This window comes from Dipodomys merriami, unplaced genomic scaffold, assembly GCF_024711535.1.
Source record: "Dipodomys merriami isolate MVZ:Mamm:240054 unplaced genomic scaffold, mDipMer1.0.p SCAF_13, whole genome shotgun sequence".
In the NCBI taxonomy this organism is placed as follows: domain Eukaryota; kingdom Metazoa; phylum Chordata; class Mammalia; order Rodentia; family Heteromyidae; genus Dipodomys; species Dipodomys merriami.
Window position 1 is genome coordinate 25845476 of NW_027202604.1, and position 13851 is coordinate 25859326.

Sequence of the window (13851 nt, forward strand, 5' to 3'; positions counted from 1 at the left end):
TGTGTGACAAGCCACAGCTGACTTCATACTGACAGTGACAAGCTCAAAGCTGTAAAAGAGCAAGAGAAAGATGGTCCTCTCTACCCACTTCAAAGCAACATAGTCAAAGGAAGTCCTAACTAGAGCAATTAGGGAAGAGGAAGAAATAACAAAGCATCCAACATGGAAAGCAAGTAGTTAATTACTCTCTACAGAGAGCATGACATCATGTTTCCTTTCCAGAAAAACTCTCGACTGATTTGACCGAGACCACCATTGCCATGAAATCTGAAAGTCAAGTTCAAGCACAGTTCTACAAATACTAAGATCATTTTTTTCACTGAACACAGGCACCTTGTGAATTGCCTTCCCTATCTTGTCTAATTTAGATTTTACAACAATCCTGAGATTTTATTCTCCTTTCTTTCACACAGATGAAAAACCTGAAATCCAGAGAGGTCTGAAGGGATGCGGGAAAGGTCATGGAGTTCAGAGGCAGTCAAACAAGCATTCAAAGGGAGGCAGTCAGATATGATATGTGAAGCTTTAAACACATACTTCCTCCTTTTAACCGCAGCTACTAGCTGATGGTACATATCAACATCACAAGAACTGAGTTGGGTACATCACTTGCCTAGACCTAGAAAGGTTTGTTGCCTAATGGGTTACTTGTTTTGTTAAAGACTTTCTGAAGTGGAGTTGATGACCACGAAGCCCTATAAAAGTTATATATATGTATATATACATATGTACATATATATATATGTACATATATAGAGACACATATATATATGTAGATATATAGAGACATATATATATATAGAGAGAGAGAGTCAGTTGTGGGGCTTGAACTACTAGGCCTGGGCATATTGTCCCTCAGCTCTTCAGCTCAAGGCCAGTGCTCTACCACTTGAACACACAGCCACTTCTGGTTTTATGGTGGTTAACTGGAGATAAGGATCTCATGGACTTTCCACATTCCTCAGATCTCAGCCTCCTGAGTAGCTAAGATTACAGGTGTGAGCCACCAGCACCAGGCTTAAATGTTATCTTCTTTTTAGCTGCAAATACCATAACAATTGCATCTTGCAACTAACTGCACAGAACTGTCTAAATGTCCATCAGATGTAGCAAAAGGTACCAATAGTGCTTCCTGTGAAACTGATATACTAAGCATGAAGTAGTAGAATCTGAAATCTCCTCCTCTCTGCCCACTAACCTTGCTATAACACTACAGCATGGGATATTTATTGTATAACCAAAATTATAAATTTATGGGCATGGTATGGCAACTTGATACATGTGTGCAGAATGTAATGATCAGATCCAAGTGGTGAACATTTCCATCTCATTGCACATTGTGAAAGTTCTTGTTTTACTCATTATTTGTGGGTACATGTGAAACTCTGGTACACAGATACTCAGCACTGGGAGCATTCCCATCTCTCCCATGCATGAAGACTTCAGAACCCCCTCTTCTAATAGAATTAATCATTCGAATTAGTAAGTGCTGAGTGGAGCCTTTTTACCCTCCCTGTGCTAATCATCATCATTTTTTTAATGCATTGGTTTGGTCCCAAGTGGCTATTTCCCAACCCCCAATTTGAAGTACTGTTCATGAAGCACAGTTATATTTACACACAGTTACAACTGAAGTTAATCCTCTGGCAAGAGATAGGACTCAGTGGGACCTTGAAAAGAAGCCTTGAAAGGCGGCTCATGGTGTGACCAAGAGAAAACACATGGAAGAGTGGGTCAGTGAGTGGCCCCTGGGAAAGCCAGCAGATCCAGGTGGCTGGAGACATCATTGTGGGGGCACGGGATAGCCTTCAATGGAGGGGAAATGGGAAGAAACCTGCAGGAGCCATGGAATCTGCCTGGGTCACATGGTACAGCAGGGCAGGGGAAATGATGGTCCAGAAAAAGTAACTTGGAAGTAGATGAACTCACAGCAGAGCTCTGCACAGAAAGAATGCTAAAGAGAAGGCCCATTGAGGGTAAGTGAAATCAGACAGGAGCTGAGGTGGGGCTGGCCATGGTGGATCAGGAAGGACGGAGAGGTGGGGGCATATACTTTTCCATTGGTTATCATACAGATTAATGGAATTACGATGATAGTTCCCATATGTGTTGCCTGGTGACTGGAGAATGTCCATCAACACTCTCTATCTTGGCCCTACAGCCTTCTTAATCCCTTTCATCTACTGCAGGGTGGATGAGCTGTTTCCACAACTTGGCTATTGTGAGCAGCGCTGCAATGCTTAAGTGTGCAGGTATAGACATTAGAACAATATTGATTCTTCCAACCCATGAACATTCTTTGAAAGAAGTTCTATATGACAGAAGGAAACATAAGATCAAGTTCTTATGAACCTGTTTATCAGTTTCCCTTCAGTGTATCAGTTTTCCTTCATTTAACTGAAAAAAAAAAATGGGAGGGTTATTTTTCTTCTAAAGGCAACTATGCGCAACCATCCCCCTTAAATGGCAAGGTGCTCTGAAATTTGAAATAGTTCTGTTTGCACAAAGACGAACAGTCCCTTTTATATCCTTGGGGAAGAGTTCAGTGAGTAAGGTGCCCCAATAACAGATACAATGTTCATTATGAGAAAGAAGTCATAGCAAATGTTCTTTCAGCAAGGAGAGAGGGAAGAAGACCCGCCACAATGCCAGCACCAGATGCCTTTATGAGTTAAATTTGCTGCCAGTCCTTAGACAACCCTTAATAACCACTTGAGGGTTGAACCTGAAGGAAATGAGCCGATTAAACACTGGGAAGTCAAAGCCCCAAGTGCAGACTGACCCAACAAGCTGGAACAAAGGAGGAGGGAAAAAAAATAGGAGTCTATTAAACAACTGTTGACACATCTCCCACGTGCCTGAGCCCTATCTCTGTAGGAAACGTTGCAGGCAGGGTATCTAGCCTTCCTGTGACAAAATATCATCATACACCTTAAATGAGAAAGTGCTTTGTCACTGTTATTTTTACAATAAAATTCTTTTTTAAAGCTCCACGCCTTCTTGACTTAGGAAAACATATAAAATATACCATTTTCAAGCTGCCAACCCGTAACAAATTTCTAGTTTTATGGAGAAGGGAAGAAAATTAATAAAGACAGAGAAGGGTGGTTAGGAACAAATTCTATGTACTTAGCTTTTTTATTGAAAAGGTGATTTACAGAGGGGTTACAGTTGCATAAATCAAGTAATGAGTACATTTCTTTTTGAACAATGTCTCCCCCTCCCTCATTTTCTCCCCCTATTTTCCTTCCGACTCCCTACCCGCCCCAAGTTATGTGGTTCTTTCCTTCATAGTGTCTAGTGAGTATCACTGTTGAATTAGTTTATCCTTTGTCCCACCATTTGTATGCTTAGCTTTTTAAACTCTCTATTGTATAAGTCCTATTCCATTACATCTAACAGAGATTGTATACAGTATTTGTTTTACCATTCACATAAGCCCACCTTCAAATTGACTAACAATTTTAGACTCAATTGTCAAGAGTTTGTCTGATATTTGTTGAATTTGTTCAGTTGTATTTACACAGGTAAGGTATTCACACGCCCCAAAACAAAAAGAGTGTTTTATCCTTTAAGTATGGAGAGAAAGATGAACAAAAATCTCTTCTTAGGGTATCGGCTGAGATTTCAATGTATCTTTAGTTATTTGGTTTAAAAATCACCATTATTTCAGCATGCTCACTGTGTTCTTTAAAAACGAAGGTATGAGCTTCTCATGCCTTTAATCCTAGCTGTTCGGGAGGCTGAGATCTGAGGATCACAGTTCAAAGCCAGCTGAGTCAAGAAATCTGTGAGATCTTATCTCCAATTAATCACCAAAAAGCCAGAACTGGAGCTGTGGCTCAAGTGGTAGAGCACTAGCCTTGAGCAAATATGTTCAAAGACAGCCAGCACCCAGGCCCTGAGTTAAAGCCCCAGGACCAGAACAACAACAAAAGGAAGGCATTTATTAACTTTTCTATTATTATTTCAAGGAAAGAAACTACACTGGCTTGAGCTGTCTAACAAACATAGGATCGAAGAACTAATAAACATTTTGAAGCAATCTCATTTATTTGTTCATTGTTACTTCCACAAAGCACAAAGTCCTGAATGAGTTGGTATGTCAGTAACAAAGGTTTTGTGATCTCAGTGCCTCATTTTCCTTAATGCAAAATCCAGCATCACCCGAGTTTATCCAGAAGCCCTCAATATTACTGACATTGGGAGCCAATTAATTCTTCTTTTTTTTTTTTTTTTAATTGTATTTTATTTTATTTGAGAACATACTGTACAGGGGGGCTACAATTACATGGGCAGGATAATGCATACATTTCTTACCAAGCATTGCAGCCTCCTCCTTTGTTTACCCTTCACTTCCCTTCCCCGCCTCCCCCCTCCCCCCACCCAATTATACCCCCCTCCCCCCCCCCCACACCGACATTGTAAAGCTGGTTTTGACATGACATTTTGTACTTCTCATTGTTGCAACAGGTCCACCTGAAACCTTAAACGACTTTTTGTCCCCCAATTAATTCTTCTTTATTACAGAGTCTATCCAGTGTATCATAAGATGTTTAGCAGCATCTCTGGCCTCCACATAATACATGCCAGTAGACTCTTACTCAAGCGTCATCAGGAGATGTTAAATGTCCCTATGGGGACAAAAACATTGGAGTGATACTTGGAAGACCTACTTAGACATTTGTCTTAGGAAAAGAATTCTAATTCATAGTAAATGTCATTACCTTACTCCAAATGTTTGTTTTTGCCCCTACCATGGGCAATTTCACAAGTCTAAAATTTCCATGCATCTGCTTGCTCTAACACACAAATCCTAGCTAGTCCTGGACTCACTATAAAATTAAGGGTGAAAGGATCACAGTTGTCCTTCTTATAAATCCTAGGATGGTCTATAGGAACATTGTCTCTAGCACCGCTTGTCTTTATTGTTGGTGTACTATTGACCCACTATTAAACTGCAGATTCTCAGAAGAAAATTACTTCTTGAGTTCTAATTATTTCTTGAACCTTGTGTCTACCATTTTGCAGGAAGCACATGCCCAAGTTTGCCCTGTCCACATACTCTAATTCTCTCCACCTTCTTATCTTCTACCTAGGAAATCCAGACACACTGTCTCTGGAGCCCATCTCTGATCTGAAGTCCTAAAGGTATGAGGTTTGACTCTGTCTCATAGTAGGCTCCATAAACGTTGGACTTCATTCCCCCATTCCCTCAGTATCCAGGATAGACACTGGGTGCTCTTGTAGACCTTGATGAGTGAACCCACATATACAAATCCAGGTCCTTCTAATACCCAGTAATCTCTACTGACTCTCAGACAATTGTTTTAAGTGGCAGAGAAAATACAACGTGAAGAGACCCTATGTTTCATCCCACAGTCCATAAAGCTCTGAGAGCTGGTGGAGGTCCAAACAGGAACTCTCTTCCCTAACTAAACTAGTTCTGACATCTCAAGAAAGTGGAAGAAATTGAGGCATGATCAGAAGATAAACAATATAGCTTTAAAAGTAACTGCCTTCAATCTCAAATCTTTTGTCTTATTAATCTCTTTTAAATCCAGTGTTTAGAATACATTCATTTTGACAATTTAAATTAAACTTTCTTGTACTACATATTTATCTTGCTTTATCACAAAACCATTCAGCATTATCTCTATAGAGCTGTATTTTGATAAATGTGTAGAATATTGCTCATGCCACAGACCAGCGTGGGTGATACCAGCTGCAGATTCAGAAGAAAGAATGCTATAACCTAAGGAAAGTTCTCTCTCTCAAGCTCCAGACACAAGAGACCTATATAATTCCCCATCCTAACCATATAATAAAGATCCTACATTTCAATAATTCTCACAGTGGGGATTTTCATAAGTTAATTATAACCCAAAATGGGGGAGCAGGGGGGATGAAAATGGCTAAATTTTCTATTTAACTAATAAAAGCTGTGTTTTTATGAAAAAGCACTGACTGAAAAACACCAGCTAAGTGTCTGTGGTATAGATTAACCAAAAAAATGTAAAAGGATATTCCAGTTTCTATGTCAATATTAATTAGTGCCTTGCTCTAACATCTTTTTGCCTTTGTTTTAATTTAAATGTAAATTCAGTGAATTTGATATTTTAGATCCTCTCCAGTCTCATTGACAAATAAGATAAGAAGAACCTATCTGCAGAGAATGGGTCTTCCCACATGCCAATTAATAGCGTGATACTGCATAATTATTATGGGATAAAGATTAATCAGGGAGAGCTAAAAAGCCCTTGTGGAAACATTCATAAGGAATAGAAGATCAGGGAGATACAAAAACAGACACACATCCTCACTAAAGCTTACACTTCCCACCCCTTTCTCAGTGACTTGGAACAAATGCACATTTATTGGCCACTGACTGTTTACCAGGCAGTGCTAGGTATGGAGAGGGAGGAGAGGATGATATCTTCACAAGCCTGGCTTTCTAGGGTTCTCATGCTATAAATGTCCTCCTAAAGGGCCACAGTACATAAAGTACACAGGCACTGTGTAATCTGAAGCTTCTAGTCACAGACTGCTACTAACCATTACCTATGCATCATCAGATCTATCTTTTTTTAATTGACAGCTATATTTCATTGACAGCTGTATTATTATATGATTAAAAAAGAGGAGGAATTTGAGGGAATTGAAGAAGGATACAAGATTCATCAAAGAATGTGATTTAACACAGTAAGATCATGATTTATGGTTTGAAATACCACAAACACAACCACATTTTCTTTATCATTAGTAGTAGTAGTAGCAGTAGCAGTAGTACTACTACTATCTATAAGCCATTGTACAAAGGAGTTGCCATTTAACAAAGCAGGTTATGAGTATAATATATCTTGGTCAATGCCACCCCTTTCAACATTTTTACCCATCCTTATTGTACCCACCCCTTCCTTTGCTCTATTTTATAGGATATACAGTAGGTTCTTGATTACATTCTCGCTCTCTTCTCTTCATTCATCTACTCATTTTTTCCTTGACCCTACCCCATCCCTTTTGAGTATTGCTTCTTTCCTGATATTTTATTTTGCTGACCTTTGATTTTGCCTTTCTAAGGAATTACATTATTTGAGATACAGACAATGGAATTTTCTCATCCATTACAAAGAATGATGTTGGGTTATTTGTAAAGAAATGGAAAGACTTGGAAAGCCACATTTTTTTTTATCAGTAAAGGAATGGCCTATCCAATTCCATGGACTGTTATGGAACACTTGAAAAGCCAAATTTAAAAGACACAGAGATCTGTTCAACATAGTTCTGATAGCAATAAAGCAGATTGATCTAAGAAATTGGGCAAACACAGGTTTACATTGATTCATACCATAATTCATACTAAAATAAAAATGATATATCTATCTCTAAATACACAAATAATATACACAAGTATACATACAAATATTGACTAAACAGATATAAGAAATCAAGGGTAGAGGCCAAAGGAGATTTTTCCCATATATATAATTTAAAGCCAGCTAGTAAAGAGTAAGTATTCATATTTCCTTTACTAAGATGAAGGTGCCAATAGTAGTCATTTCTCTATTGGTGACTTCCAGGTAACAACAAAAGTCTGAATATTATAGAGCATTACTTATTAACCGTGTGGTGTGTGTGTGTGTGTGTGTGTGTGTGTGTGTGTGTATGTGTGTGTGTACACCAGTCATGGGGCATGAACTTAGGGCCTGAAGACTATCTCTTAGTTTTCTGCTCAAAGCTGGTGCTCTACTACTTGAGCTATAACTCCACTTCCAACTTTTTGGGGTGTTTAATTGGAGATAAGAGTCTCATAGACATTCCTTTCTGGGCTAGCTTCAAACTGCAGTCCTCAGATCTCAGCCTCCTGAGTAGCTAAGTTTACAGGTGTGAGCCACCAGTGCCTAGCATTACTTGTAAAACTTCTTTAACTAAAGATTCTCAACAAGGCAGGATATAAAAATAGTCCATATGATGCTTCATAAGTTCCTTTAGAACAAATTTAAAGCTTGCAGAGCCATGCAAATGCCGTTGTTATCTGGAGAGGGTGATGTGTGATTAGTGAATATGAATCAATTCTCTGTTACAATAAAACAAGTTTGTTGTCAGCCAAAGCAGAGAGATCAAAGTAAGAACCCTCCATACATATCCACAAGCTATTCAAAGACATTCACCAAGTTTTGCAGTGATTAAGTGTCGTGGCTTGGGTACATGGAGACACACAAGAACACACAGAGCATGGGGAGAACAGAATGGGAATTCAGCAGGTCAGATATGTGTCCTGGAGAAGAGGAGAAATGACAGAGTGAGTGAAGGACAGAGTAAATGAGAAGTGAGAAGAAACAGAAAAAGAGTTTGGATTGGCAAAGGTAGAGTCATGACAAGAGACAACGTAAGGTTTCTGAGACCCCAGGAAGGCATTGGACTACAGATTTCAGCATGATACTGAAAAGTTCTATTGTACAGAAGGAAGATCCAGGCTACAGCTCAGGAAAAATGAAAGAATCGGAAGAGTAAACTCCATAAAATGTAATGTTGGTCCCTGACTGTGGAGGTAGCAGCAGGGATGGGGGAAATGTGGACTGATTGGCAATGCAGCAAGGAGATGGAATATGCATGATTGGGAATCAGTTATCAGAAAAGATAAATTGATTCTACTGTCCCAACTGGAGATATAGAAACTTGGCAAACTGGTGTTTAAATGTCATTTTTTTAATGTGAAAGATTCTTATCTCCTTTTATAGGTCCACAATCCTTTATCGATAATCCCCACATCCAAAAAAAAAAAAAAAAAAAAGCTCTAAAAAGGGAAAGGGTTTTCTGTAACAGAAGAGCAAAAACTGCTTGAATTAACATAAGGTTCTTCATCTAGCCTTATGCCTTTCTAAATGAATATTTATATACTGCCTTGTAGAAAGGTTATCATCTATCATTATGGGATACTACTGGGGAGCACAGTAGGTATTTTAGGTAATAGTTTACAGATGTCCTGTGTTATCCTTATAGTAGCTGAACCAAGCACATTTAACCCCAAGAACTCCTGGTAAAATAGTTGAGGATGTGTTTACTCTATTTACTGCTTTTAAGGTGGTTGATATTCTGAACACACCCTTATGCTTATGACCACACAGCTGAGGTGTGTGTGTGTGCAGGTGTGGGTGTGGGGATATAAGTCCACTGTTATCACTGATTGAGCAACAAGATACGGAGTTAAGGACTTGTATGTGTTCATGTCTTAACTGCTTGACCTTTAGACGTGCATTGCACACAGCTGCAAGTGTTGTCTGTCAGGGAGTTTTCACACCACTGCAGAGCGACTGCTGGAAGCTAAGCCTGGGCATTGCTCCCCTGGGGACAGATGCTTGTGTCTAACAAGGTGTCTGCTGGAAGATGCCAGCGGCATCAAAAGGAACCAACCAGTCCCAGGCCTCCATCAACAACCATCAACATCGATTCATAGATGGAGTTTAGCTATTGGCACAGTAGCCTGCTAGGAGACTTAGAGAATACAAATGAATGATACATGATCCCGAACTCTTCTCGGGGACTTTGCTCTAAAGGTGTCCTAGAAATATTTGTTAAAAGGATAGACTGGAAATAATAGAGTAGATATCACACGAAGCATGAAGCCAAGCACAGTGGTACACAGCTGCAATCCCAGCACTTGGAAGGATGAGGTTATCAAACTCATGATAACCTATCTCAAAAATAAATCAACAGCAAAGTACCAGTGGCTCGTACTTGTAATCCTAGCTATACAGGAAGCTGAGATCTGAGGATTTCACTTTAAAGTCAATCCAGACAAGAAAGTCTGTAAGACTCTTCTCTCCAACCACCAAAAAGCCAGAAGTGAGGCTGTAGCTCAAGTGATAGATTTTTCACTCAAGGCAGGCACTCAAGGGACGGTGTCCAGGCCCTGAGTTCAAGCCCCAGTACCAGCATACACACACACACACACACACACACACACACACACACACACACACACACACACACACACACACACACACACACACACACACTGCAAATTTTGAGTCCTGAGCATCAATGGACCTCTTATCCACAACCTCACTGTCCATGGATTCAACTTACCCCAGAAAATAATCTTTTTAATTTCATCTGTACTAAACATGTATAAATGCCATAAATCCCTAATAATAAGACTATTTGTGTAGTATTTACATGTATTCACTACTGTAAGTAGTCTAGATACAATTTTAAGTGATCTAGGGGACATGTACAGGTACTATGCAAAAATCTATGTCATTTTATGTAGAAACTTCAGCATCCACAGATCTGGTGTTTATGGCCACTAGAACTAACTTCCCAGTAAGAGCCAAGTACATAAGAGAACAAAAAGGCTTTGAAGCACCTCTTCCCTACTGTCCTATGATGGAGCCACCCATTTGTTCCTCTTGAGGAACACAAGACTTTCCGTATTCACCAAGATTCACACAAATCATCACAGAGCAGCCTTGATGTCCATGAATTACAAAGACAGTAAAGCAGAGAAGAGGGTCTTGACGGGTTGAGGCTCCTTTTGAAATGCTGGAGAAACGAATGAGCAATGTCTTACCTTCAACACAAGAAGGCTGAGCCCGGGTTGTGCCAGCAACCTGCCCTGGGAAGCAGGAACACTTGACAGTCTGTGAGCGCTCTTCTATGCGGTTCTTATTGCAGCATCGGTGCACAGCGACCACCTCACAGGTGCCTTGCTTGATTTGGTGGGGGCCTGGTAGGAATGAGAGAGAAAAATCATTTACCAAATGATTTTGTGGCTTTCTATAGCCCATGGGCTACATGTCCCAACCTCTCCTATAGATTGATGGATGAACTGAAGTGTAAACAGATTAAATACATATCAGGGTTGGTTTTTTTTCCTTATTGAATATGCTTGTAATAAAAGCTTCAAACAACAGAGAAAATACCTGTTGTTCCCCATACAAGCAGAGCTTTGCCACTATAAAAGGGATAAAATACAAAAGCACATCTTCAATAGAAGTTCTCAGTTGAAACTACTTGAAAGTCAGTAGAGAGACAGAAGGCATCAGATTAAGTCAGCTTTCTTCATGATATTTTATCCCTTGCATCCTTTTCTTTTTGTTCAAATCCTTTTTCCCCTTCTTCCTCCTGCCTGACACTAGAAAATACACCCTCAGAGAAGCCTCACGCTCCAGTGATCTTCTTAGAAGGCATTAATTGATTACAGTGTGGCTTTCTCTGTGGCATTCTCAGCCTTCTTCTCCATGGGAACAGCACAGGAGAGAGATGGTGAATAAAAGATACCACGAAAGCCAAGAACAAGGCCATGGTGGACAGCGCCTGTGGAAAACATGTCCAGTATTCTTAATGTGGTTCCTCAACTTGCTTAATTTGTCTCTCAACTTGCTTCTTCAAACCCTACCCTAGTTTTTAGAAGGAAAACTGACCATCTGTAAGATTGCAGAAGCCATCAACTCGACAGCTGTGATCATTTAGTGATGAAGACAAATAACTACTGATCTTGTTCCCCATCTGAGAGTCCCTGCTAGGTGTTAAGGATAGAGAAGAAAGGAAGAAAGTCACCTCTGGTATCAACAAGAGGAGATACAAAATGGAAATAACTCACCCTAATTTCCAAGAAGTGAACTTATCTTTACCTCCTACTAACAAAGAAGAAAAAGCTAATATAGAATCAGAAAAAAACTGAGCAGGGCTGGGAAGGTGGCTCAGTGGTAGAGCGCTTACCTTGCATGCATGCATGAGGCCCTGGTTCAATTCCTCAGCACCACATAACCAAAAAGAAAAAAGCCGGAAGTGACGCTGTGGCTCAAGTGGTAGAGCACTAGCCTTGAGCTGAAGAGCTGAGGGATAGCGCCCAGTCTCAGAGTTCAGGCCCCACGACCAGACCCAAAAAAAAAAGAAAAAAAAACTGAGCTACACAATGGGTGGTTTCCAGATTTAGGGAAATGAATTCTGCCTCCCAATTCACTTTTCTTCTTTATAAATAGTGCACGATAGTTGCAGAAATTCAATTTGGTATTTAATGATTATACTGAGCTGCTCAAAACCCCAAAGATTTGAATAAATGTTTTCTTGATTACATAGTTACTCAATAAATATTTGCTTAGAATTTGCTGTGTTCTAAGCACAAGAAAACATAACACCAAACCAAAAGGACCAAAAGGGAGGGTGGGAGATACAGTCATAAAATTTAATGCATATCTTACAAAATTAAGAAAATTGAAGGGGAGGGGAGGGTTGAGAGGGATGACCCTGATCAAGATGCATTGTGTTCATAACCTGATTTTTGGATGGTAACTTTTTTGTACAAAGAATTAAAGATCATTTTTAAAAATGGTTGAGAAATTTTTTTAAAGTCATCTTACATTGGATTGTTCAGATTTTAGTGATGAAGAAACATAAATCAAAAAAAGATACGATTTAAAATAAGGAGATCTAGAGAAGGGGTGAATAGAAACTGAAATAAAATAAGGAGGGACTACTACAGTGATATTTGAGTACTGAGTGAAAAATTAAGGCAAAGTGAGAAAACAGGATTTGCAGATGGAGGAAGTGTAAGTGCTTGTGCCTGGAGGTGTGCAAAAAGAGACAATTAGTAGCTAGTTGCAAAACGATCATGAAAGGCATAATGAAGGGTGGTGGGGATGGGCGGGGAGAACTGGGAAAAAGTCAAAGAAGAGGTGACATTGTTCAAAAAGAAATGTGCTCTTTATCTGACTTATGTAACTGTGACTGGTCTGTACATCACCTTTACAATAGCAATGAAAAATGCATTTGTTAAAAAAAAAAAAAAAAGATAATGAATTGCTGGGTCATAGGGGAGCTCTATGTAGAGTCTTTTGAGGAACCTCCATACCCAGAATGGTTGAACAAATTTACACTCCCACCAATGCCTCCATCAGAAAGAATGACATTGCCCCATTTGTTAGGAAATGGAAAGACTGGGGAAAAAATATATTAAATGAAGTAAGCCAGGCCCAAAGAAACATAGGTCCCATGGTTTCCCTTATTTGCAATAACTAGTATATGTCTGGGACAAGCAGAAAAGGTCAAAAGCTATATACACATGAACATATAAGATGATCTTAAGCAAAATGAATCCCAAGATAGGGACACAAGTGGTTTTTTTTTTCTTTCTTGCTATTGTTTCTAACGTAGTTATAATGTACCATGTGAGTTTTTTTGTTGCTTTGTATGTCCCTCCCCCATGGTATAACCCCTGTTTTCACTGTATTTGATGTTGGTCTAATTTGGGGAGGGGAAGGGAAAAAACAAAATGTTTAAATAGGGATACAGGTTGACCCATTGTAGCAATCAGATGTACAAGACGCTATGTTGAAAATGAACTTTATAATTTAGGCTGGGGGGGTAGGGTGAGAGGGAGGAGTGTAGTTGTGGAGGTTTGTGAAGGTGGGAGGGAAGGGATGGTAGGGGAAAAACAAAGGAGGAGGCAACAATGCTTGATAGGAAATGTACTCATTACCTTACTCATGTAACTGTAACCCCTCTGTACAGTATCTTTACAATAAAAAACTTATAGAAAAAAATTAAACAGGAAAAAAGCCAACATTCCAATTTTTAGATGCCCAAATGATATAAACAGACATTCCTCAAAGGAAGGAATGTAAATGGTCAAAAAATACAGGGATGGTACTCAACATCATTTGCTTTCAGGAAAATCATTGAAATTACAATAACACCTTATCCTAGCCAGAATGGCTATTATGAAAATAATCATTTAAAACAGAGACAAAGAAATGGAGAAAATGAAACTCTTAGTACATTATGGAGAAAAATAGAGAGCTTAATCAAAACACTAAAGATGGATCTACCCTACAATCCAGCTATTCC

The 13851-nt window shown here is 39.3% G+C and overlaps 1 protein-coding gene across 1 annotated transcript in view; it reads right to left on the reverse strand.

Annotated features, from left to right (window-relative positions):
- Tafa4 (TAFA chemokine like family member 4) overlaps window positions 1-13851 on the reverse strand; it is a 142102-nt gene that overhangs the window by 10608 nt on the left and 117643 nt on the right. Inside the window, exon 4 of the mRNA XM_070018404.1 lies at window positions 10574-10729. Coding sequence (XP_069874505.1) covers window positions 10574-10729 — 156 coding nt within the window. The remainder of the gene's footprint in view (window positions 1-10573; window positions 10730-13851) is intronic.